At 38.1% G+C, this 27,242-nt stretch overlaps 1 protein-coding gene across 1 annotated transcript in view; it reads left to right on the plus strand.

Annotated features, from left to right (window-relative positions):
• Positions 1-27,242, plus strand: part of LOC139592652 (uncharacterized) — a 58,286-nt gene that overhangs the window by 19,587 nt on the left and 11,457 nt on the right. Inside the window, exons 11-16 of the mRNA XM_071432720.1 lie at positions 264-370; positions 3,464-3,575; positions 6,820-6,919; positions 17,736-17,775; positions 18,782-18,833; positions 24,357-24,468. Of these exons, the coding sequence (XP_071288821.1) occupies positions 264-370; positions 3,464-3,575; positions 6,820-6,919; positions 17,736-17,775; positions 18,782-18,833; positions 24,357-24,468 (523 nt within the window). The remainder of the gene's footprint in view (positions 1-263; positions 371-3,463; positions 3,576-6,819; positions 6,920-17,735; positions 17,776-18,781; positions 18,834-24,356; positions 24,469-27,242) is intronic.

Raw genomic sequence — 27,242 nt, forward strand, 5'->3', positions numbered from 1 at the left:
ATTTTTTGATGTGAAAGGTATATTTTGATTTACAAAATCTTAAATTTTGGAGACACTGCTAAAACTTAGCACTATCCTTATCTTCTCTGCCCCAGGAGTAAAAGAAAGAGGTGGAAAATTTGAAAAGGCAAACCTTATTTTATATGCAAAAACCTGTTACTTTGTTGAAAAAGTGTGTATTTGTATAGATAATGATTGCCAGAGAGCGTTTGTAGCCTATCAGTGCTGAATTCCATGTAACTTCATAATCCCTTTATCATTAGGTAAATGCCACTTATCTTGATGGCTTCAGAGCTACTGCTGTCTGTCCAGTGGGAGGCCCAAAGGCAGTTCAAAAAGCAAAACGCACTGCAGAAGCTATTCTGCAAAGGTTGGTATTTGAGTCTTGGAAGGGGATCTGGTTTGCTCCTTTTTTTTTCCAGATGTGATGAAAATAGAACAGTGACACATGATGGCAACATTACTAACCTTGTAAGAATCCTAGAAGATGATAGTTTTCCTATTGGGATGACATTTCAAGACTTAAGTAGCCTTTTCAAGAGACCTGTTTTCAAGATGTAGCTGTACTTCAGTTAGGTTGGACAGAGTGAGAAAAGTGTCAAATACATTTGAAAATAGGTGGCTGGAGAGAGACCCAATTTAGTGAGGAACAAGCTGTGATTGAGATTAAATTTTATTAGATACCAGAGATAAACCCATGTGAAACTAGTTTTCAGCAGCTTTTGCAGAACTTTTTTATGAAAAGCCTTACTGATATGAAATATAGGAAGTTGACTGACTTTGTGTTTAAAACATGCTTTCTAAAATGTGACCCAATGATTTTTGTTTTTTTCTTAGGACAGAGTTACTTAGGACAGAGTTAATAAACTTTCAGTTGTATTGTCATGCCAGTATATTTGGGCATGGAGGAATTCCTCTTAAATATAATTCCATATCAGGAATCTCTCAGTGCTTATTCCAGTAGCTCCAATCTTTCTAGTTAAGAGATCTATTTCCTTGTGCCATGTTTTATATAAAGCTTCCTCCCCATCCTGTTGTAGACTCATGCAGAAACTACACTTGGAAAGTCAGAAATCCAAGGTTTACTGTGAACTTGGAGTGATTATTCATGTGCCTGTGTGCAGCACTGTGGTGAAGGAGGAGTTGTCTGACTTCCCTCAAGAGATATGGCAGATAAGAGCAGGCTGATAGGGGCTGTGTAATTGCAAATGCTAAGAGCTCCTGTCCAAGAGCTGTTGAGAAAATCAAACTATAAAAAAACCCATCAGGAAGTGGCAAATACAAAGAGTCAAGAGACTCAGAACCTCTGGAAAGCCATCTTTCTGGAACCTAGATGTTTATTTTAGGAAAAAAGTAGAATGTTGTGTTTTCTATTTCATATTTGCTTTTGGACATTATTTCAGACTGGACTATGTGTATCTTTGTCTTAATGAAACAGATTGTAGTGCTGCTGCTATCTCTGACATATAGAAAATTAATTCAGCCTGTATACTGTGCTCCCTTGACTAATCATCAGAGGAAAGCTGAAGTGAGGTACTTGAGGGCTGATTAACTTGTGTGAAAAATGGCCTCTAGCCCATTAGGCGTGCTTGTGGGCTACTTCTCTGTTTTGAAAATTACAATATACACCTCCTGCATCTCAAATGTAGTCTTGAAAAGCTTAATATGTGGAATTGTTTCTTTGACACGTCAAAAGATTGGTGTATGTCAGCCCAGATAGAGAATAAGAATTAAGCTGTTCTGATCCCTCTCAAGGATGCTCTGTCAGCAACTATAACCGTTTCACAAACATTAACATCAGGTTTTTTTACTGGTTTCTGTTCATAAAATCATAGAATTGCCAGGGTTGGAAGAGACCTTTAAGATCAGCAAGTCCAACCATCAACTCAGCTCCATCACTATAATCCCTAAATCACATCACCCTTGCACCAGATCCAGACATCTCTTAAACACCTCCAGGAGTGGTTACTTCACCACCTCCTTGGGAAACCTACTCCAGTGCCTGACAACTTGAACAGTGGAAATTTTTTTTCTGATACCTAATCTGGATCTCCCCTCTCTCAGCTTAAGGCCATTTCCTCTGGTCCTCTCACTACAGGCACAGTAGAAGGAGCTGGCCTTGTCCTCAGTACATCCTCCTTTTATGTGTAGCCTTTTTCCAGGCTGAACACCCGCAGCTCCCTCAGCCATTCCTTGCAAGACATGTTTTCTAGATCTTTTACAGCCCTTGTTGCCCTTCTATGGCCATGCTCCAGCACCTCAGTGTTCTTTCTAAAGTGAGGGGCCTGGAACTTGGACGCAGGGTTTGAGGTGAGGCCTCACCAGTGCCGAGTACAGAGGGACAGTTGCTGCCCTGGTCCTGCTGGCCACGCTATTGCTGATACAGACCATGATGCCACTGGCCTTCTTGGCCACCTGGGCACACTCTGGCTTGTGTTCAGCTGCCTGTCAGCCAGCATGTTAGAGTCTCTTTCTGCCAAACAGCTCTCAGGCCACCCTGGCCCAGACTGTGGTGCTGCCTGTGCTTCTGTGACCCAAGTGCACGACCCAGCACTTTGCCTGAGTGAACTTCATGCAGTTGTCTTTAGGCCATTGATCGAGCCTGTCTTGGTCTCTGTTTCAAGAGAATGTTCTAAGGATGTGATCTTTCAGCTACCCAGCTTCCAGTCTGTTCTAGGTTAAGTTCTGTGCAGTAGTTGAGTGGCAGCAAGTGCAGAAAAAGGTGCACAAATTTAATGTGCTTCATTTATACATGTCAAATTAGTTGTTAACCTAAGACATTGAACAGCTTTGGCAGCTTGTAAGGTGACTTCCTTTGCTTCTTTCATGTGTACTTCTCCTTTTACTTGTTTATTCATTATTGAAAGCAAAAGGGATTTGGCAATATGTGTGTGAAGAAGTCTTTTTGAAATATCTCTGGTGTCCTTCTATTTTCATGATTCTTTGTTGCATTATTAACACATGAAAGGGCTAAAAATGACCCACAGAATGTATTTTCAGTTGTAGTATCTGTAACTGTAATGTTTGTAGATAAATAATTTAAAATAACTTGGTACAGACACAGTTGCAAATTCAGTTACCTTAAATGAGATTGTCTTATTTTTATCTCATCAAAAATAAAGGTGGACTTATTTCTATTGTGTGAACACATTTCTGTCTCTTTACAGCAATTAAAAAATTGTATCTTGTATTAATGTCCTGTATATTGCTTCACTATTTCAGGTGCTGTGGTTATATTTATGACAACAGTGATAGATTAGCAGCGTGTTCAAAATGTTCCACCAAAGCAAAAAATGTTACTTGTTTCACCAAGCAAAATATATCTCCTTAAAAATTCCAATATTTCAACTGATAAAATCTCTTATACAGCTGTTTGACAGAGTTAACTTCTGTGGTCCACACAGGGCTACTTCAGATAATCATTTTGAGACCGTTTACTAATAAAAAAAATCATTTGTTGCAGGACTCGTCTTATTTTCAGTCAGCTTGGGTATGAAGATTACAGTGCAGTTAACATACAGGTTTTAGGGTCTGAAGATACATATGGACCTCATGCTAGAAGGAGTATAGAAGGTGTAAGTATGCAGTGGAGTGTTCTTAAACTTTTACTGACCTCTTTTAATCTTTCCATATTGTTATCTTTTCCACAACTTTAAAGGAAGTCATTATCATCTTGGGAATTTCACCCCTTCATGTTGCAAAGAATTCACTGTCACTACTTAATGTAGAAAATTAACAGTGACTAGGTCTTTGCAGTATTGGGTGTTCCAGAAGCACTGATACAAAATCTTACAAAAATGTTGTTGTACTTTGTTCTGATGGTCTCCTAAAGAAATACCATATTATAATAACTTCTGTGGCATAGACTTAAATTGCATTAGATGTAATGCAAAAAGACCACATTATAAATACTGCAGTCAGGAAATCTCAGCATTTATGTTGCCTGCACAACTTCAAAATTTTCTGTGAGTACTAGATATAGTACTGAAGAAATAATCTTCAGCTATGTAATTCACTGTGAGTGCATATGTAAGAATATGAATGATGGCCATAGCCACTGCAGCTGTGATATCCATGGTCTGTTTTCCTAATCTAGAGAATGAAAGTCCTTTTTAAAGAAAGAAGACTGTAAATCATGTCCTCACTTAGACACAGTTTAAATATTTAGACAGTTTAGTTTGTTCCAAAACAGTAGCATTTAATTCTTCTTTGTCAGTGACAGCCTTGCAAAACTCTTAAGGTACACGTGGCAAAACTCAACTCCGAGTTTGTTCTTACTAGTGCTGACATTTTATCCAACAGTTTGTATCTAAAGGAAATGTGGATGTGGTGTAGTGAAGGACAGTGGACTTCTTACTAGTGAAATTGAATGTTCTTAGAAATTGGTCAAGTTATATCTGCAGCTATTTATTTCAGTGCTTGAGTTTCAGTTTCCTTCAGCAAAGCAGCAAGAGTTGCCTCCTGAAGACTGAGCTTTATAATGTGGTCCCTTTCATTTTAGGACCATAAAACCTGCAATTTTAAGTGTCTTACTAAGAGTGCAGAATCAAAATTTTGAAACAGAGGAACAGATGTTCCAGATGTTTGTACCAACTCCTGATCATTACACATTGTAACGTATTCTTTAATTGAATTGTTGTATAGGAAGTTCTGTACAAAGTGAATAATGAGTTGAAGTCGAGCAGTTTCTCCCTCCTGATTGTTCAGTTTGCCTTGCTTATAGTACATTAAAGAAATTTTTTCAATGAAAGACTATTTGTAGTACTTTCTGTATTTCCAGCCTCAGTTCCCAGGTCTTATATTAAAAGTAAACAGAGTGTTATCACCATTGTATGTGCTTCTATCCATGCCTGAAACAGGATGTGAGAGCTAAGGCTGAAATACAGGAAATCAGACTCTATTGCCTTTCATGCCTCCTCCAGCATTTTAGAAGAAACTAGCCAGGGGAGCTTTCATCTGGAAAGCAGCCATGGTAGTTTGAGAAAAAGTACTTGGGAGTGGAGTTTGCTTTTCCATTTAAAATACCAAGTCATAGAATCCCAAGGAGAACATTTACTCATTGGGGCTTCAGGTAGGGATAGTGCAGTCACTTAAACACTCTTTCTTACAGTGTCCTTCCATGCAAATTTAGACCTGGTTATTTGGGTTACAAATCACAGTACTCAAAACCAGAGCCATACTGTGCTAGGCAGTATATTCACACATAAGGAAAATAGTTCCTGCTTTGAAAGTTCTGCTACCTAAATTTGAATCAAAGAAGCAAATATGTACGTGAATACCAAGACAGGGTAAGTTGAACAATATTTGGAGCTCAGTGTTGATAATGTGGTGTGGCTAGACTACTTCCCAAGCATATCTGTCGTACTGGTGTGGTGGTTAGCCTTTGCAGCTGTGAAATCACTGTGTCTCCCAGCCTTAGGTAAGCCTCTAGTCTGAGCTGCTGTGTGGAGGATTGACTGTTCCTGACAACACAAAATACCCTTGAGAAATAGGAAAGAATGGCAAGCACTTCTTCGTCTCAGACTTTACTGCCTGCCGCTCTTGATAGCACTTTGTCAGCACCTGCCCAGCCTAAGCTAGAAAGGGACCTGAATCAGCACTGAGTAATTTTAGTGATGTTTGATTTTTAGTATCCTCTGTTCTGTTGGGGAGGAAGGAGTTGTGACAGTGACAGTGAGTTTGTGGTTTGGAAATCTGGGATATGTTTCATGTAAGCTGTTTTTTAATAGTACATCAGGCATTAGAGTTTGTGGCATAAAAACTGTATGTGCTCTGTTAGTTTTCTGCTAACCCTTTATTAATTGATTTCCAAGATATTGTTCGGACTTTGTTTTGCTGTTTTTTTGTTTTAATTCTGATACTGTAAGATTAATTGCTTCAGCCCATATATATATATACCAGTTTTAATACTGGGTTCATCCACTCCAAAAGGATTCAGCTGATTTTTGTAGACCTTTGTATCTTGCCTTCGCAGGCAAGGAGGTAAAATGGAACTTTAAATGGAATGTTGATTATATGGAACAGTTTAGAACCAGAAAGCAGATGTGAATGTGTGAGGATGTTTTTTTACAAGAATGTTTCCAGTTGATTATTATTTGTAGTAATTTAATAAATCTTTTGATAGCTTTAGGAACACTGAATGTTAAAATTCTGCGCTTGTTGGGTTGTATGGCTGTATATTTTTTGTATATTGATTCCAATGGTAGATCCTTCAGTGGCTGAAAATAGAATTTTTTTGAGAAGTAAAATTTGAAATGAGAGACAGTGCTTATCTGCAAGGACAGGTGTTTTGACTGGAGTAGGGAGCACATTTGGTTTATCTTTAGAGGGAGCATCTGCTCTTCTCTCTGAAAACATGGTGGTTTTTGCAACTTCTGTTCTCACATTTATCTCCCAAGGATTAGGTTTGAATTCTTTTCTGTGGACAGATCTGCTTCCTTCTTGATGCTAAGAGAAGTGAACCTGGCTCTCTAACTTGTCCCCAGAGTACTCTCAGTGCTCTTAGAATAAGAACAAACTTTGTTTGCCAGTTCCACTGACAGTGAAGCCAAGTATTTGGTATTGTTAGTTACAGTACTTGATTCTTGGAGAATGCTGGAGAACAGGCACAGTGCCCTAGTGACTTGAAATACCCAACAGTTGATTCCATGGTATTCCAAAATAAAGATAATGAAAAGCTGGCGGCAAAGGATACTAATGGTGGATAAAAAGTCACCAAATGATTTAACTCAAATACTGAGCTACAGTTATTTTTCAGTTTTGTAAATTTAACCAATGTTCTGCATCTAAGCTAATCTAATTTCAACCTTTTTGAAGCAGGGACCTCGGGAAGCTGTTCTTTGGCTTGCTGTACACCATAAACAAAGAGAAGCTGTAGAAATCTTCTCCAAAGAGATTGCACCAGCTGGAACTGGCATGGGTAATTATTCATATAATCTAAGAATTTTCAAGTTACTTTTTATTCTCTGAGCATGACTAACACCCAAAAACTTGGTCAAAATTAGGCTTCCTTATGTTGTTCATAGTGAAATAGTAATTTTTAAAGGTATATAAGCTTGGTGTACAAATTCAACAGACATTAGCAGAATGATAAAGTCCTCGAAGTTCACCTTTGTATTCCTTTTAGATTCTTTATTATTCCCATGCTGCTACTGTTCCATCCTATTTTTTTTTCCTTTTCCTCATCCATCTGTTTTCCTACATGTGACTGCACTGATGTGCAATAGTGATTTACTTTTTCACCATGTTCCTAAAACTTAGTAATGGTATTAGACTTTGCTGAGTGTTACTCAACTGGCAAAAATATACTCAGTGTCCAGCTATAACACTGCAGTTTAGGAAGAGATGTGCCATTTGAGAGTTCTGAAGGTTCTCTTCATACTTCATTATCTGGTGTTGCTACAAAAGATTTTTATTGATGCTACTGTACTTTCAACTGTTTAATGTATAGCTGCTTGTGTAAGTAATAACATTCAGGTGTAATTTAAAAAATTTAATACTACAGTGACGGTGCTGACAATCTGCATCTTAATTCCCATTGCATATTAAATACCCAGCTTAAATTCTCATCCTGCAGTATTAAGTCTAACCTCAAATTATTCTGTCCTCAGAATTTGATTTTGTGATATATTGCAAGATTTATTTTTGAATTGATGTGTGAGGTAAAATCAAACCACTAGAATTTGATTAAGTCCATCTTAGTTTTGAGGGTATATTTTTAAGTATTTGCTTGAAGGTCATGTAATGTGAAATGATCTGTGCTTCTATCACTTGCCAAATGTTTGTTCCAAAAAAAGGCACATTTGTTTTTTGTAAATGTCATTGGTTTCTCTAAATTTTCTGGGGTGACCTACTGTGTGATTATTTTGAGCAAATTTTTTTCTTTTCTACTTCCAAGTCCTTAGGTGTCGCCACTATAACTATCTGAGTTCTAAGCTCTTCCATGTGTTTTGTGCATAAATCATGAGTAGTCATCCCACTTCTGTTATCCATTCTAAAGGAATTTAAATTTTGACAGCCTAATTTGAGGACCAGAATTTAGATATTTTGCGGTGGCTTCTGCATATCTTAATGAAGACTATATCTAGGATTTACATAGATCTTCAAAATTAAATTCCATGGGCTTCACCTGAAACTCTGAAGTTCCATAGCAAATCTAAAATACTGATTAATGTAGGAATAATTAAGTGTTGCCTTGCAATTAAGGAACGAAGTTTTTGCCAGTTGGTTAAAAATTGTGCAGAAGTGTGCACATTCTCACATTCTGTGTTTATAGTCTTTACAGTATTTGCAGAGAACAGTTTAATGCAGGTTGGGGTTTTCTTTAAAGCTGTATTTATGGAGACGAGGTCAGCACATCGTGGTCCTTTTTTTTTTGTGTCTACAATAAAGAGATGATCATGTAGAATTAACTGTAAATACTCATTGAGATAATAGTTTAAAATGTTGCAGTTCTGAAGGCTGATCAGCAGGTCAGCATTTACCATAGATGTAAGTTGCTTATAAAGACTTGGAGTTTTCCTTATGAATGAAGGATAGTATTTTCAGTTGGACCAAACTATCATTTCTGTAACTAGTTAGGAAATCATAACTGAAGTAGTTTCTCCTTTTTCATAGTGATTTCTCCATAGCAGACCAAGAAAGTAAAAATATATTCTTATTATTTATTCTATGCATGCATAGACAGTACCCTAGAAAACATCTTTTTGAATTAAAGAAAGCTGTGTGGATTTTAAAATCATTGCTTATTTGTAAGGTCCAAAACTAATGGACCTGTACTTGTCTCTCCATTCTTAATTTGTGCTTCTTTTATAAAGCAATTGCTGTGTATTTAAACCTTGATTGAAGTCTGAAAGTGTTGGTTTTATTAAGGGTTCAATTTTTTCCTGTTACCACTGATCTTTCTAGAATGAAAAAGTGAAAAATCTGCCTACGTGGGTTGGGTGAAATATGCAGAATTGAAACTGAGTTACTGTAACATGTGAACATCTGTGCCTTGAGGTGACTGGCAAACTTTCAGTTCTTGTTATCAGGGCTTTCAGTGATGAAACAGATGCATTCCTGTGTGGAATAGGGTTAGGCAGTCTGTGTGGATGATGGTTGGAGTGCTGAGTTTGTTTCCAAAAGGAACAGTTTAAGCTTTCTAGAACATCCTGTAGAAGTTTTTCTCAGAAAAAAAAAAATCTGTTTCAACTCTTAGAGCTGCTGCTAATGAACAGCAATGGGAAAGAGGCTATTTCTGGAATCATCTGAGGCATCTGGTGATAAATTTATCATCTGGTGATAAATAGCACTTTTCCTTGCCAGGTGCAGGACTGCAGGGTTTTGGCCTTCATGACAAAAATGACTACTGTCAAAGGCTACCAGGGCTGTTTACTGATATGCTTCCAAGTGCATAGTCATTCTTTTTTTTTTTCATTTGTGGAAGATATACTGGAACTGCTTCATACAGTCACTTGTTTCAGTTGCTGTTGTGTGGTAAATTTCTGTATTACCTGTGCCCATAAACTCTTATGTAAGCAGAGAAGGGTCAGATTTGGGATCTGAATGCTTAGTAAGCTACTTGTTGGTGTGGAGTATGTTTAAAGCAGTAATTAAGAAGAATGTTTTTAATTTTCTTTCTTCAGTGAGATTTAGAATTTTGCAACACTGCCAAACAGTAATTAGTGGTGTACTAATAACTGCATCAGCTTAATGATGCTTAATTTCTGACAGAAGTGTGGAATTCCAGACCTTGCTGTGAAGAGCAGAACAAGGAACTCTTGATGCTTAATTGTCTTAAAATGGGCAGGTCCACAGACAAGATTTGTAGGGATGGGTGAGTGATCTTGGGAACAGAAGCCAGAACTAAGACTGTTGAGATTGTTGTTGTCCTAGGTGAATTCTCCAGTAACAGCACCTGGTGTTCGTTTCCCTTCCCCTTTTCCCTGAGCTTTTTCCCTCCCTTCTATTTGACTAGGACATTTTTGGAAATTATTACAATTCTCTGGAGTGGCACAGCTTCAGGGAGGGGCAGAGCATGCCCCATGGCAGTATGGTCACTGTGATGCTGTTTCTTCATGAGAGGGTCAGATTTTCCACAGGCAGAGAGCCCAGAACTTGAGCCTTGCATGCCCTGTGCAAGTGCTCTGGGCAGTGAGCACCTGAGGTCCCATTCTGTGCAGTGCTGCACCACTTTTTCTCACTGGACATTGAATAAAAATAGCTGTGGCTGCTGTCTCTTACATGGATAGAGCATGTCTGTCAAATGTGGCTTTGTGCTCTGCACATGGATCTGTGTGATGTAACTGCATGTGGCTTTGTTCTGCCAAAATGGTGGCAGCTCTGAGGATACACAGCGAGTGAGATTTTAAGCATGAGTGGCTTTTCCATATGAAAATCCTTTAAACAGTAAAGTCCTGTGTTTCAAAGGTGGCCAGCTTGGTCATACCCCTCCCAACTCTCCCATGTTAGTTCACTTCCAGGAGGTGAGATAGTGTCCATGAGAATCATTGCAAATAATCCTTCTTTCTTTTTGTGCATATCCTTTTAATGAAGAACAGAGGAAAAGCAGAAACAAATTACAAATCTTTTATAATGGACACCAGGGAGGAAGGAGAAGTTGATGACTTGTAAAGTGATGTCACCTGAAATGAAACACTTTGTTCCGTTATTTTTGGACATTTAAGAGTGACCTTTAAAAAACTAAGTACACTTTTAGATCTGTACTGGAAAAAAAGGGAAAAAAGGAAATATTTTCTCTTCTGCTTGGAGTGTATATAGTGGTTGAGGAGTACTGTTTCTAACTATATTCTTCTTTCCCAACAGTAGCAGTTTGGTGCTTGTTACTCTGAAGTGCTGCGTAGGTGGTTGTACAGATAATAATCTTCATATATAGCACCTTTCATCCAAGAACCTTTAGCAAGCTGTGTGAAGATGATCAGCTAAGCTTTCTAACATCTTTGTAGCATTGGAAAGTATTCTGTCTGCTTTACAGAGGGTTTCCTGAGATAGTGAAAGAAAGCATAAGCACAAAAGAATGTGAATCAAGAGTCCTTGGTTCTGCTTTCCCTGTAAGAAATGCTGGAAAGCAATTCCACCAATATTTAAGGGGACCAAAATTTAAGTTGGCTAAAATTTAAGAATGGAGAGTAGAGGAGAAGATAGATTGAGAAATGAGATTTGATGGTTCAGAATAAGTGTGGAGAGTCACAAGAACTCCTGCTGCATCTTTTGTAGTGAAATCCAGAAGCACTGTCACTTCTGGTGTTTCATCAGGTGGTTTAAGCCTGCTAGTCACTACTTGTGGAGCTGTCAGCTGGAGTTGGTTGGTAGTTTTATTTTGGTAATATCTTAATATGAGAATTACAATTTTTATGTAAAATAGGCGTTGATTTCTTTAATAATCAGTACTAAAAGCCTACTTCTGGTGTTTTTCACTTCAGCTGAATTTAAATCACTTGAGTCACTTTACCTATTTGCTTGACTTCTTTTCCTTCTTGTAATTAAAAATCACATCACAATAATTTTGTTGAGGAGTGATCTTCAGAATGCTTCACTTCAGAGACTTAAAACTGGATGTTAGGTCTTGAGTATCAGATGTGCTTTTTAGTAAATTTAGTCTTAATGTCAGTATTTAATAACTTCTGACTTACTTTGCAGCATATGACTTTTGGATATAATAAAATTTTTGGGAATTGGTGTATGTCAGGGATAATAAAACTCAGGTCTCATAAAAGGAGAGCATTGCATAGCTTCTGATCAATTTAAGAGTGCTTAAATTGTGATTCCTCCCCTCTCCCCTCCACACTAGTAGAACCGTCTAAAGGCATTGTGCCGATCCGAAATTCCCAATTTCTTATGAAATTGCATCCTCTGCATAAAAAGAAGCAATGTTGTCTATATGTTGAAATGGACCGAAGCCTGTGTGTGTTTGTGCTCTGCAATATATGCAAGGAGTGAGACCTGCAAGAGGGAATTTTGAGATGTTGCATTTTTTAAGAAGCTTCTATAGTCAACAATGAACAACTGAGATTTTCATAGTTATTCTCTGACTTTTTTTCCCTTATTGTTCTTAAATTCCCGATGTAAAGCCCAGCAGGACACATTGGCATACTTTCACAGAAATTGTTTTTAAGTATTATTAAAACTGCAGATGAGGCACTTAAGCCCAGAGAAGAATTTGAAGTTACTGTATATAGACATGTCATGTTGGAGAGTGATTTGTTGTTTATTTTCTGTTTGGAGTGGAAGACATTTACTGTAAACTTCTGTTGAGTGTGGTATTTAGTTCACAAGTTCAAATGCTTAATCAGTTTTCATTTGGATTATGCTGCTCTGATGAACTTAAAGGGATACATACTATTTAAAAAAAAGGCCAAACACACCTTATCCCATCTTTCAATATTTTTTTGCAGTTAATACTTGAGTTTAACCTTTTAATAAAATTATTCTTTGTTTAGTCCTCAATAGTCTGAAAGTTGATAATGGCCAGGTTTTTTTTTATCAGCAAGCAGCAGGTTTGGTTGGCTTTATGCATGTTGGTCTCCTGAAAAAAATAATACCTTTCAATCTGTCTGTACGGTTCTGTCCTAATAGTGGGGTCTTCACAGGTGTTCTGTTAAGTGAGATTCCTGTGCTTGGCACTGGAGAATCCTAGACACACAGACTCAGATTTTTAAATCTCTAGTAACCTGTGGGAGTTCAGTGCAGTTCTACAAAATTCAGTCCATAGAAGTTGACCCTCACTTCATGAGAGCTAGCAAACACAGACCTGGTTTGTATTACTCAGTGAAAATCTCTTCATTATGTACAGTCCAGTCAGCCAAATGGTTAGAATTTAAATAATTTCTGTTGATTCAATGTCTTTATGTTGTCTTCTTTAATTCAGATACTTTATTCTGAGTGAAATGCAGTATAGAAGAGGCTCAAGAAGAGCCTTACTGTGGGAATCTGGCGTTCATAGTTTAACGGGGGTTCAGTAGCTAAGAAATGTTTTACTAATAGCTGAAATCATGTGCTGACCCTTATTTCACATTAAAATGACCGGAGTTTGACACTAAGATGACAGCTGGTTAATACAACTTGAGATTTTAAAGTGCTTGAGTATATGTAAATATTTTGACTGATGTCCTGAGTGTGTTGGAAGATACTTTTAGAAATGTCCTTGTTGTAGCAGTTTACTGCAGTCCCTGGTTTTTTTTGAGAATAATAGTGCAGAAGATAAACTATCTGCTGTTTTCAGAGGACATAGATAGAATAATTAAGAACGTACAATTGACCCCTGTAAAAAAAAAGTTGTATGCATTTTATACTGGTGCTCAACTATATTGTAAGAACTGCTGAGTATAAAACCTGAGACTTCAGATTTCTTCAGTGTGATCACTTAAAAACATAATGCTTGACAAGTGGACTTCTTTGTCTGGCTTTATATATAAAAACCTATTTCGTTCCTTAGAATGTGTGGTAAATACATTAATAACCTATTGGTTGAGCTGATTCAATCACTGGAAGTGTAAGGGTCAAAAGCTGAAAGCTGTTCAGCAAGAGACATTGCTGTATCTTGAAATTCTGTGAAACTTCAAAAAAAAGCTCTTAAGTTTTATTAAACTTAAAGTGCTTAAAGCTTTTTAGATTACAAGTAGTTGGAAAATTTTCATGCTTTTTTACTCCAAAACATTTTACAAAATGCTTCATGCAGTCTAGCATCCTTTGTATATTGCATAATGTTTTTTATTCTGTGGAAAAATATATGGAATTCTACAGAAGGGTTTTTTTTTTTGACAGAAGTAGATTAAAGAATAAGCAGTAATTATCCAAAATTAGGTGTGACCATTCAAGTAGGATTGGAATAGGATAGAGGGAATACTAAGGAGGCAAAACATCTGGGTTTTTTGCCATTTGTAAATCTAGTGGTGAATAAATGAGAGTTGGAAGGAATGAGGCTTGTTTTGCTGGAAATTTGCATCTCATAGGTTGATTACAAGTTCCAACCAGGGTGTTTTCTGCTGTAGGGCATTTTACAGGGTGTGGTATATATGATATAGATTATAATGTATTAGAAGATGGTAGTTCTGCATGTTGAAATAGGTGCTTATTTGGGCTAATTTTATGCATCTTTTATTGGGGCTGATTATCAGTGGATCCATTCCCCTGAATTTCCCCAACTGAGAGCAACATTGGTTTTCCCAAGTACTCTTTAGTTTGCTTGCTACCTCTGCTCATGAAATTTATCATGTTTTCTTTTCCAGCACATCATATGGGATTTTTAAAAGAATTTGTATTTGCAAGTCCATCCACAGAAGGGTTTTACAGGGTGAGAAAATAAAAAAGATTAAGAGACAGCTGGAGAGATAAAACATACATGAGAAACCAGAAATTGTCAAGCTTTTGTAGCAAGGACTGTGTCCTGATTGGGCTTCACCTTGTATTATTTACATGGATATCTGTTCCTATATCTCTGCTCACAGGGGAGTGCCAGTCATGGGATGTTAGTGTGCTTTGGTATTCTTGAGATTCCTCTCCATCCTTCATATTTGGATCAAATTTGCTATTGGACCCAAAATGTGGGAGTCTGCAGGTGTGCTGAAACAATCATGAACAAAGGAAGAAAACCTGACAAATAATTAATTATATGGACGTGTATACACAGAGGATGATGGTTTAGTTTTTGTAAGATACTTGGGCTGAAAATGAGTAAGACATAAAATAGACTAGAGGAAGGAGTCATAAAATGAGAAGACAGGATAAGACTGTATAAAAAAATGTGCAGATTAATAAAAGAAAAGCACTTTCTAACTAATAATTATTTAGTAGATTCAGTGTAGATTTAAACCTTTAAACACAGAATCTGAAGGAAGAGTCCCATACCAGAGCTTAGTCACCTGGAAAGGAGTAGATTTACCATTCTTACTGCCTTAAGTTTTTCCAACCATGCAATATATTTGGGAGTTAATAAAAACAGTGGAATCCCAGTGGTGTGATTCCCAGTACTCATTGGTTTAAAATGCCCAGCCATCTGGAGAATTTGTAGTTCTTAGGCTTGGTCCCCAGGCTTTTGGATCAAAATAAGTGTCATGATACTCAGTTTGACACCAAACAAACACTGTACCTACAGATGAACAGGATATGGATGCATTGAAAGGAAGGTCTCCCATCTACAGGTAATCCCTCCATTCTGCAGTGCATCAGTTTTATGCCATTCTGAGGCACAGAAGCTGGCAGAGAGTGGTGGTGAGTTCATTGGCTTGACGTGAAGCAACATGTTCAAGAGGTTCAGTGGTAGCAGAGGAGACAATACTTTTATCTTCCTTGAGGTACTAAGGAATGGAGCTCTGATGACAAAAAGTGGTCATGTGAAGTTTCTGGGAAAATGGATCAAGAGCTTCAATTTAGCTGAGAATCTTAGGGATTTGAGACTGCATTTGAGACTGATTGATATTCTCTACAAGTAGGACAAATTGTTTGTGTTATTGTAGATAAAGATAAGCCTTCCAGAAAGGAGGGAGAGCATCTTTACAGATATTTAAACAGGCAATGCAACATAAGCATAAATTACAGCATGAAGAGATATTTTTATAAGTTTGCTTGGGACATCCAAGGCAATCATAATTTAATTAGCAGAAGGTAGGTCTAAACACAGTGACAAGGTTCACTATTTCTTGGTTGTACTACACCTTCCATTGCCTTCTTTTGGTCTACTGGAGGAATATAATAGGAATCTGAGACCTGGGTTGAGGTGAAGTGTAGTGCTCGTGTGCTGTTTACAGAATTAACAAACTGGTTGTGGCTTACGATCAGTAATTGAAGATTTGCTTTGTCTTCTCTGCTTGAGACCTAACTAGGAATTTCAGATAGATAAAAATTAAATTTGACTTTATGCTTCCATCATATTTATATTTACATAAACAATAATCATAGTATAGAACTTAATAATGTTGCACCTGGGATGTTGGTGCACAATACTATTATAGTTGTGCACAAAGGTATAGCTTTGCTCTGCAGTTGTAGGGATAGCTGTAGTAGCTCCAAAGACAGATATGCTGTTACAGTAGCTTGTGCTCCTGAACTTCAGAAAGACCAACAGAAGAAGGTTATCCTAGCCTCGAGGTGTGAGCAATTGTTGCTCTTACTTGGACTGTTTTCTTGTCTTTGTTGAGAACTACTTTGTTGTAGGAGTCAAGATCCCTTGTGTGAAAGCAAGCAAATGAAGAGCTTTCTTTAAAAGCTTTCAGGAGGTTGAAATTGATGTTGGAGCCAACTCTGGTATCCTTAATGAGCAGTTCAGCTGCCTAGCAGGAAGTGACCCATATGACATCCACAGATAATTTAACTAGCTTTATGGACCTGTATTTTCAACTTGACCTTACCATATCCACCCTCCTTCCCCAGCAACATAAATAAACAAACTGGGCACATAATTCAATAAAATCTCTGCAGCTGGTTTTGTTGCTGAGTGGCAGTTCTCCTTGCATGATTGCACAGGTAAGATATATAGGGCTGAAACCTCACTGGATTATTTAAAATTGTGTAATACTTACGTAAGGGATTCTTTTGTTTTCTGTCCACCAATTTCTTTTTAGCAGTACATAGTGAGCAGGAGGTAGTTATTTGTGATGCTGTTTCTTGTGAAGGTTTTTTTTTCTGTGTACTATAAAACATTATAGACTTTTTTGGGGAAGTCGCTTCTGATGAGCATGAGTATGGCAAGGCTGTGTAATCTCTGCTGCCACTGGTATGTGTCCACATTGACAAGGCACTGAATCCAAGCTAAAGCAGCCTGCTGTGGAGTAGAGCTCATCACTGTTAGCTCTAGTATAACAGCAGCACAGTTACCTGGCTTTTAGCTTGCTTGGAGCACTAACTGAGAGCATTCACACCTGCAGAAAGTCTGAAGCCCTTTTTAGCCAGAATTAATTTGGCCAAATATACCATGTGGGCAGCTTTCCACAGCACTTCTTTTAAAGGGACTGCTTAACATAGTTGTTAATTAATTCCTAGGCTGATGTAATGTATGCATTTTACTGTTTCTTTCCCCTCTTGTTTGGAGCTCTGATGCATCATGTGTTCCTGCTGTCCATGCCAGACAGAAGGGTGAGAAGCTATACTCAAGGATGAGGAGAGCAGAAGTGTTTCTTTCAGAAATACTGAGCTGGGCAGATGGGTTTAATGACAGAGCCTGGCAACCTGATAATACAGTGCTGACTTAGCACAGATCTGGGCTCATGCCTTAAACTCCTGAATTGCCTCTGTACCACAGAGAGAGAATGGGATCTGCACTACCCAACACCTTAAAAAAGCAAAGTTAGTTTAAAGGCTAGAGAGAGTGATTCAAATTTAACAGTTAGTCTATGCAAGCAAAGTCATTGAATACTAAAAGAAACCATGGTTCATCAGAATTTTTTCTCTGCTGTCTTTGAAAGTAAATAAAACAAGAATGACAAAAAAACTAAGGTGAAGTTCTTTTTTATCAGATGTGTTGCCTCCCTGGCATTCATATACAAAGTATTTGGAAGAAGATTCTAAAGATTTCGTTCACACTTTGCACATTTAAATTTTTTTTGTTAAAATTCAGTTAGGTGTTTTGCCTTTTAACTTGTATAAAATGTTCAGTTTTGTCAATTTATGGGAATGTAGTTTTCTAGAGATTTCCCTGCATTTATTAAAAATGGATCAATTCAAGCTATGGTAAGCTGCAAGCTCTGATGTTTTGAAGAAGGCTTTAACCATTCTTTTGTGAATTTAATTTCCGTTTCCAGCCCCTGGCCTCACTGCAATTGTTGGAGGGCGCCCCAGAGTGTAAGTTAACTCCTGACCATTAACTTGTTGTAGTGTGTGATTGTAATGTTCCTACCAGTCACCATCACAAGCTTCCCCAGCTTGGGACAGCAGCCACAGAAGCAACTAAATCTTCCTGTGTCACTGTACTTAATAACTGATAACAGGATAATAGTGCTATATGATATGCATGCAAATAATAAAATTCTTTATTGAATTAAATGTGAGTTATTTAGGTTTCTGATCAGCTCATAGCAATGCCTTGGCTTAATGAGCTGTAGGGAAAGCTTGAAATGTGACTTTGTGGCAAGGCAGTAGCTCAACCACATGAATACATGCAAATTTCTGGACCAGTTTTCTCTTGTAGCTGGTAGTTTGGAATATGGGCCCACCAAATTTACATTTGTATGAGTTCACTTCACCTAGAAATGTAAGGTCAAATGCGAGAACATCCCACAAAATTTTAGCATGAAACCGTTTCATGACTGAGCTGAACATAGCAGTATTGAGCATGTTTAGAAAAATTGGCTTGATTCACTTTCTTTCTAGATACGGCTAAAATCTTGTGGTGATTTATAGCCTCACCTTTTGATGCTTATTCATCTAAAACTTTCCTGTCATTTAGCAAATACCCCACAGGAAGGTGGGAGAAGAACCTGTGGCTGTATTTCCAGTAGCCCTGTGTAGCTGGCCTAGGTATCAGTGTGGGGCTACTGACAGTGTAGTAGACTTCAATGTCAGGAAGTGCATCCTTTGTCAAGAAAATATTTTTGCTGTTTTGGCTACTTTCCCTCAGTAAAATTTTCTTCAGTTTTTTAAACAAAATCTTTCCTTAAATTCCATTATTAAGAATGTGTTTTTACACTTCTCAGGCTTTCCAAAGTTGGTTGAAAAACCATTACTAGACATGGTTGAATGGATTTAATTTCCCGTGTGTTTGGTGTATGAATAGTCCAAAGGTGTATGATCTGTAAGTTTCATTAATTTCTAGGTAAATGCATTTATGCTTGTTGTTTTGTGTGTCTAGGTCTCCAGTTTTGAAGCCATTTTTCTTCCATTATCCCAAAAGCAATGTTCAGGTAAGACCTACTGCCTAAAGTCTGAGTTCTGTTTTCTTGGAAGTAATTTGGAAGAAAAATCCTGCTGATTCTGACATTTTTTGATGACTTTCAGTAATAAAACTGCAAAGTAGTCTGGTGACTTTGATTAAAAAATATTTCCTGAGAGACTAATGTTACTCACACAGAATGTTTTGCAACAGTTGAACTTGCCAACCTTCCATTTTAATTACTGCAAATTTTGAAATATCTTACATCAAAACTGAGCTTCTCTTTTCAGGTTCCTGGAATTGTAGGTTTGACTTATTTTTACTGCATTTGCAAAGAGTGCTTAAGAAAATTGTAGACTTTTTTGGTGGTTAATGGAGTGTCTTTAAAGAGTAGGTAGTTGGGTGTTCAGAGAGTGGAACATTAATCTTGTGAACTTGGATACTTCTTGGGAGTTTTTGGGTTGTGATGTATTTTGTGTATACTACTGGAAAGAAATACTAAAATCATTGCATTTCCTCTGATTGAACAGGTTTATAACAGGTCTATAAAAATAAAAGTAGTAATTTCTATTCTTGCCTATATTACAAAAACTGTCAAATTATGAAAGCCAGTGCTACTATTGTGGTGTCATGGAGGAGCCTGTGACTCTGTGCCCCTGTTTAGTTCTTAGCAATAGTTTCTTTCAGTCCAAGAATTTACAGTTCAGATGTCTAGGTAGCCTAGGTGAGACATTACAGTGTAAGATGACATCTTCATCTAGAGCCTACTTCTTTTCTGTGATGCAGATACCCCTGTCTAGTTCAAAGATTTCAAGATAAACTGGAAGAAATTGCTTTTGCTGAAACCATAAGTGCTTGGATTTGTTAAACATTGTCTCTGATCTTCTGAGTGCTGTCAGGTATTGAATTTATCATTTGGAAACTGCAGACAAAACTGAATATATGCCCTTCTTTTTCAAGTAGCTTGTACCTACCGCATCCCTTTCATGCCAAGGCATCCTAATACTCAGTAAAAGCCTCCTCACCCATCCTCTGTCGAGAAAGTGGCCCAAGGCTGGAATGTTGGTCTGTGCTAGGCCACAGGTATTGTGACCCAACAGGTCACAGGTCAGTCAGCAGGCTTCTGCTTAGGGTGGCTCTGGGAGCACAGGCAGCAAGTGAAAAAAGTGGGCAAGGGGGAGCAAACAAAACAACATGATCAGAAAGGGACTGTTTTGTTTTCATTCTTTAACATTCATACAGTGCTTAGCACAATCAGCCCTATTTAACTAGTATTCTTCATTAAAGGAAAATATTTTCATTTCATAGCTTTATGAAGCTATTCATAAGAATTCACAGAAGATGCCATTTAGTTATTAAATCTAAGTTAATTACAAAGTCTTCACAGTGGAATAACATCAAAGAAACCCCCACCTTTCTTGTTGTGTAAAGTTGAATTACTTACTTTGATCATCACTTATATGTTGCCTTATACAAATGGCTTGTCTTTGGCAAGTTTAGTGTGAAATTATTATCTTTATGGAAGTTTAGTCTACCAATGTGTTGTTCAAATTCAGTATTAACTAACTTAATTAGCACTGTGTTCCAGACTTGGTAAAATGCTGTTGAGATTAAACAGTAACCTAATTTAACATTTACTCATTTACTCTTGTCTCATTTACTCGTCTCAATACAGAAAATCAAAGTCCTTGCTCTGTGTAACTAATCTGATAGAGGCACTGCTATGCTGTCAGCAAAATGCAGTGTGTCCTATCACTGTTGTCCTGCAGTAATATTGAGGGTAAAAACGGGGTGTGATTCAAGTCCTTGATTCAAAATTCTAGCTGTATTTTAAAAAATACTGTTCAGTAAGAGATTACGGAGTGAGTATGGTATGATTAAACTGATTTTCTAAATTAGAAGTTCAGTTACAAAGAGTCTAGTTAGTTTAGATCAGCATTTGACCTAAAACTAAAAAAAATTCCATAAGCAGATTATGAGTTATGTTAACATTGCCACAGTGGGTTCTTTTCTTTTGTGTTAGGTAACAGCTTTCTGGCTGTCAGTTTGGATTCAATGTCTTGTTTGTTGTTTCCACTGCTTTTATGCAATTGTACTGATTTTATCATAGATCACCAGTGATTTCAGTTCACCAGTTCAAATAGTTAGTTGTTTTCCATGTGTGCTTTGAAGGTAACCTAAAACTTTTACATAGGGAGAAATTGCAGCAAACCTACTGAAGGCAAGTTGTTATTAGTTATTCTCTAAGGACAATCTTCAGAAAGAGTGCTGAGTAGAGTTATTTTGCATTTTCTGTCAACTGAGCACTAATAACTGCTGCAGCTAAGTTCATTTATATTGTTTTGCTCTGGAAGTTTAACCTGATTTTGTCTGAGTCTTTCATACTGGGAGTCCTCCAATACAGATGAATGCCATTATTCATTTCCACCCCACTTCTTCATGTCCTGTCTGTGGTCCCACAGGTAAAACTGAAGGGTAGCCTGCTGTGTGTGTACTTTCTACATTCTTCCTCTTGATCAAAAGGATGGTTACTGTTAAAAGCTGAGATACTGGTCCATATATATATCAGGGAGCAAGACTTTTTTTTCCCCATGTTGTTGGAGGTGTTGAGCCACTTGATCCTTGGCTGGTGCCTCTGTGTCTCTCCAGGTCATTGCTGCCAGTCACTTGGGATACAGTGATGATGTGCTGCACACAAATTGCTGTCCTGTGGGTCATGGGAATTGGGCTTCATCTGGATCTGACCTGACTAATCTGCACATTAGTTAGGTCACAATAAATCATTTCTAGCATGGCTAATTCTTCTTCTTTCAAGAACTGGATGCTTCCCTGCATTGTGCTCTTATCTGGGTGACATACAGCATTTTCCTTGAAGAGATAGCTTTCCTTCAGATCATCTAGTCCCAACCTTCACTGCCATGGGCAGGGATACCTCCCACTTGACCAGGTTGTTCAAGGCCTTAACCAACCTGGCTTTGAATACCTCAGGGATGGAACATGCCTAACTTCCCTGGGCTGATTGTTCCAATGTTTCACCACCCTCACAGTGAAAAATTTCTTCCTAATATCTAAACTAAATTTCCCCTTTTTCAATTTGTACCCATTACCTTTGTCCTGTCACCACTGTTCTTGACAAAGAGCTGCTCTCCAGCTTCCATGTAAGCCCCTTCAGATACTGGTAGGCTGCTGTGAGGTCTCCACGCAACCTTCTCTTCTCCAGGCTCCCTCAGTCTGTCTTTGTAGGGAAGCTGCTCCAGTCCTTTTATGAACTTCATGGTCTCCTCTGGACTTGCTCCAGCAGATCTGTGTCCTTCGTATTCTGGGGACACCAGCACTGTACACAATCCTCCAGGTGGGGTGTCACAAGAGCAGAGTAGAGGGGGAGAATCACCTCCTGCAGCTGACTGGACACACTCCTTTTGATGCAGCTCAGTATTGGGTTGACTTTCTGGGCTGTGAACATACACTGACAGGATGAGTTTTCCATCAGCCATCACCCCCAAGTCTTTCTCTGCAGAGCTGATCTCTGAGAAACAGTCTTAAATAGCTGTTTAAACTTTTAAACAAGACCTGGAACACACTCACAAGACATGAGCCAACAGTGTGCCCAGAAAGGGCACAATGCCACAATGTGCCACAATGGCATCCTGGCCTGTGTCAGCAATAGTGTGGCCAGCAGGACCAGGGCAGTGGTCGTCCCCTGTACTCAGCACTGGTGAGTACATCTCGAGTCATGTGTCCAGTTCTGGGCCCCTCAGTTTAGGAGGGACTTAGAGGTGCTGGAGCACATCCAGAGAAGCTGGCAAAGCTAGTGAAGGATCTGGAGCACAAGTCTCACAAGGAGCGGCTGAGGGAGCTGTGGTTGTTTAGCCTGGGGAATAGGAGGTTCAGGGCAGACCTTATCACACACTACAGCTACCTGAGAGGAGGTGGAGTCACCATACCTGGAGGTGTTTAGGAAAGACTTGATGTGGCACTTAGGTCAAGTTGACATGGTGGTGTTGGATCATAGGTTGGACTCGATGATTTCGGAGATCTTTCCCAATCTAATTGATTTTGTGGAGGCATAATGATGAGACATGCTACTTTGAACATCCCAGGATATTTAAAATTCTCAAGATCTGTTGTAATTAGGCTGGAGGATAAGGGGAAGAGGAAGGGAAGTGTGTCCCCTCCATGGTCTGAGTTTCCAAAGAGAAAAGGTAAAAGGTGTAATTATCAATAGTTGCTGATAGATGACTCCCAAGTACAGGGATGACAGCAATGCTGAGTGCAAATACCAGATTAGTTTCACAACCAGCAATTATATCATATCATTAGCCAGCGTTACAAAGTACAGCTTGATAACCTCAGCCCAGTTTCCATTGGTGATAAACATTGTAATAGAGAACACATACTGCAAGTATAATTGAACTTAAGGAACAAACACATCAGCTTGGTGAGCAAATAAGTCATTGTGGCCAGTGGCTATTAAACTAATACAACAAATGCTTGTAAGAAATTTGTTCTAACATATTCTAGTCAGATCTGTTGTTATCTCAACCCATTAACTCCTGTGCTGGGCATGAAAAAAGTCTGTCAGGGTTTATTTCCAGCTGGCAATTAAGTGCCACTCAGCCACTCTCTCACCTCCCCCCTCCCCAGTGTAATAGGGAGAAGAATTGGAAAAATGGTAAAAATTAAGCTACACAAGTTGGGATAGGAACAGTTTAATAATTAGAAAGTAATAGTTGTTGGTATTATTAAAAAAGGGACACGACAAAAAAGTAAGAGGGGAATAAAACCCAAGAAAGGGACACACCTGTAGAGTGTCCCTCCACCCACTGACCAATGCCCAGGCTGTCCCCCAGCAGTAATCAGTAGCTCCCAGCCAACTCCCCACTCTCCCCATTTATGTAAAGGTCATGATGCCCTTTGGTGTGGAATATCCCTCTGGCCAGTTCAGGTCAGCTGTCCTGGCCATGCTCCCGCCCAGCTCTCTGTGCACCTGCTTGCTGGCAGAGCATGGGAAACTGAAAAGTCCTTGACTCGGTCTACTAAGTGTTGCTACTGAGCAACAACCAAGCCCAAAATTCCTGTATTGATGTGTTTTTTTAGCAGCTTTCACAAAATATATTTGAAGATAAACACAGACTGCAGCAAGGAGTTTGTCTATAATACAGACAGCAATATTAAGAAGAAAAGGGGGTTGCATCATGGAAAAGGTGGAAATGTTCAAGTTTTGGGATTCAGCTGTCAAGAGTTGTGACATGCAATGTTGCAGTATATAGAGTGAGATGGAAGGAGATTTGTCTTCCTTTAAAAAATACCAAACTGGACAAAGAATTCCTTTGGGGTTTTTTATACCATTTCTTTCCCTAAACAAAGATTTCTTTTAGGTTTATAATGAATTATTATTGTATTGTGACCTTTTAAAAGGGAGCAACAGAGCCTTATATGTGAAGCTATTACTGGAAGTCTACTAGATCAGTACTTAATTAGGAATGTGTTTTATTTATTCACATTGTAATGGATTTCTGATTTGACTGTTTGAAAATCTGTGTTCTTTGTACAGATCAACCTATTTTTAAATGGGCAGCATGTTGAGATATTTGAGGAGGATCTCACATTTACTTCAGATGAGGTGGTTTCATTTGATCTACCCAAGATTAGCAGTGAATTGAAAGGTATGTTCATCTTTGTACTTGTAAATTTATCATCTGCTATCTTCATCCTGGTAAATTGTGTTGGATTTTGTCTCTGAAATACATTTTGCCTCCTTATGTGATACATTTTTATGGCTGTTGCAAACACAAACTGTTTTCTTGGAAGTGTCATGTAGTATTTCAGACTATAAGAAGTATGGAAGTACATTTTTATGAAAAACCTCTAAGCCTTTAACATAACCGAAGATCATGTAAAGCTGGCTTGAAATTGTAATGTGATTTCAAAGTATACTGTAATGTTAGCTTTTGTGAATCCTGGGAATAGTTGGGTTTGTCTTACATCAAAATAGTGTTCAGAATAGAGGACAGACAAACAGAATGATTTATGGACTCACAGGACTTAGATAATTAAAATTCCCTCCTGTTCCATATGGCAGCCTTCAAAAAATCAACAAGAATGAGATCAACCTGGAACTGGTGAATTTAAAAGAAACTATACTGGGGTAATAATCCAGTATTATTATAGTGATTATAGTGATTGTGTAGTTGCTGTGCTGCTGCTAGACTTGTCTAACCAAATTCTCTGAGAAGGAAAAAACCTTGAGAAGGGCTAACCAGTGAGCTGAATGGAGCAGATCAGGATGTCTGCAATGAAAAGGAAATGTTAAATCAGAGTTGCTCATACAAGCAATTATTGAAAGTGCTGGACACCTGAAAATGTTATTGCTAATGGCTGAACTATATACAGTATTTCTTAAAGTATAGCATGCTCCATCATTCCCTTTTGGCCCAAACAGTCTTCATTATCTTATTTCTGCTTACCAGAGAACTGGGAGAATTAGTTTAAAGCTGTGGCTAGGTATTTGAAAATCTCAGTCAGCTGACTCTGCCTAAAAATTACAAGTTGGAAAAATTTCTGAAAATAATACTGATGGTGAAAGAGTAATTCAGGTATTAAAGTCTGTGTGTACTCAAAAAATTAATGCTATTAAGGCATTTATATGTTAAGGTTTACTCTGGATTCCAGATAAAGGTGAGCAGTATTTTCTCAAAGCTAGCAGTAGAACAGTGTAACAATTACTATGAGTTAGTAAGGAATATTTGTATCACACAGAGAAATTTTGAAATACATCCATGACTTTGCGTTTATTGCCATTTGAAAGCCACTGATAGTGGATGCCTGATTGCCATGTGTGTATTTATTTTCCCCATCTATTCAAACATCTCTTCAATAGAATGATTTGTGCTGTGTGGAAACAATTTAAAGTCTTAAGTAGGTTTCAGCTCTTATGTCTGTTGGAAATCTAATGTCTTACCAGCATCTCTCAGCTCCCTGGGAGTTCTCAGGAGGGCAGAGTGGTATTTGCACCATCAGACTGGGCAAGTTAAGGAATAGGAAGTAATTGTTTGGCTTAATGAAAGGGTTAGCAAAAGTCCTGGGTTTGGGTTTTTTTTCAAGGTGACTCCAGTGCTAAATATGGGAGAAGCCAAAAGCTGTTGGACTCCCTACTGCCTTTTTATAACTTGAGAAAACTCTCAGAGGTGCCTGACACCAGCAGTCAGCTACTGAATTCCTCAGGCCTTTTTTCAGGCAAAATCCCACTTTTGAGAGACAGCAGAATTTCTCTGGTTGTTTCCCCTGAGAAGCATCTCTAAACTTTTGCCCTTGGTTGTAAATATAAATGTTTTCTGCATATGACTAAATACTTACCTACGTCTGTGGCTTAATGTAGGACAGCATGGATGAGAAAGACAAATGGGTTAGACTGTAAAAGGAATAGCCTCTGCTAAAGCATTTTCTGTAAGCATTTAGAGAGGAAAGTATTTTTCTTAGTTTCATGGTTATGTCAAGGGTGAGGGACTGTTAGTTGTCGTTGAATAGATAAGAGAAATATGTGAAAATGGATTTAAAATATGTGCTAGATGTGCTTCTGGGAGGGTGGAATTTGTATTTACCATTTTCCCTAGCTTTGAAGGGAATTCTTTTGTAGATTTGTTTAAGATGTTTATTAAATGAAAACAATTTCCTGATAAACAGGTCATGAAAGATAAATCAATTAGGGTAATAATAAATGAGAATACCAGAAACACTGACTTAAACTGGTTTTCTTTAAAGGGAGATTGTCAGAGGCTGACTGTGTAAAACATCTGATGGAGAAAAGATTTCTGTAGCTTATGCAATTTAGATATTGTCAAATTTCAGCCTTTGATAAAGCACCACATTTTGTCTTGAATGGTATATTGAATGGAATTATTAAAATTAATGTGATTTCTCTAGTGTATGAAATGTGGTAGTCTTGTCCAAAATGAGCAATGAGCTTTAGGTGAGCTTTCAGATCCACTCTCAATGGAGATGTTTAATCACAAATAATATTCCCCAATTAAATAAATACACCCTTAAATATTTTCTGCCACATTTCATGGTACATTTTTGCTTGCAAGTGAATGTGGAAAAGATTGTGAGCTTCAAGCTCAAAACAAACCTGCTGTGTTCCTCTTTCTCACTGTATGCTTTAACTTCTTCAAATTTCATGTTACTGTGAGTTTCTACCACTGAGGAGCTGATGTGCAGACTGAACTGTAATCACTCTTTCAGCTCACCTTTCACAGTGACACAATATATATTATAAAACTCTAGATCTTAATTAAAGCTGATAAGTTGTTTGGGCAGATTGTGGGAAGATTTTCTGATCCAAGTGTGCCAGTAGAAGAGGTTGCTGTGGTGAGCCCCTAGTTCTTCATTATGTTTTCCTTGTTATTGCCACTCACATGTGCCAGCAGAACTCCTCCTGTGA

The sequence above is a fragment of the Agelaius tricolor genome, unplaced genomic scaffold, assembly GCF_023055355.1.
Source record: "Agelaius tricolor isolate 1412-34295 unplaced genomic scaffold, bAgeTri1.0.p SCAF_8, whole genome shotgun sequence".
NCBI classification, from domain to species: Eukaryota; Metazoa; Chordata; class Aves; order Passeriformes; family Icteridae; genus Agelaius; species Agelaius tricolor.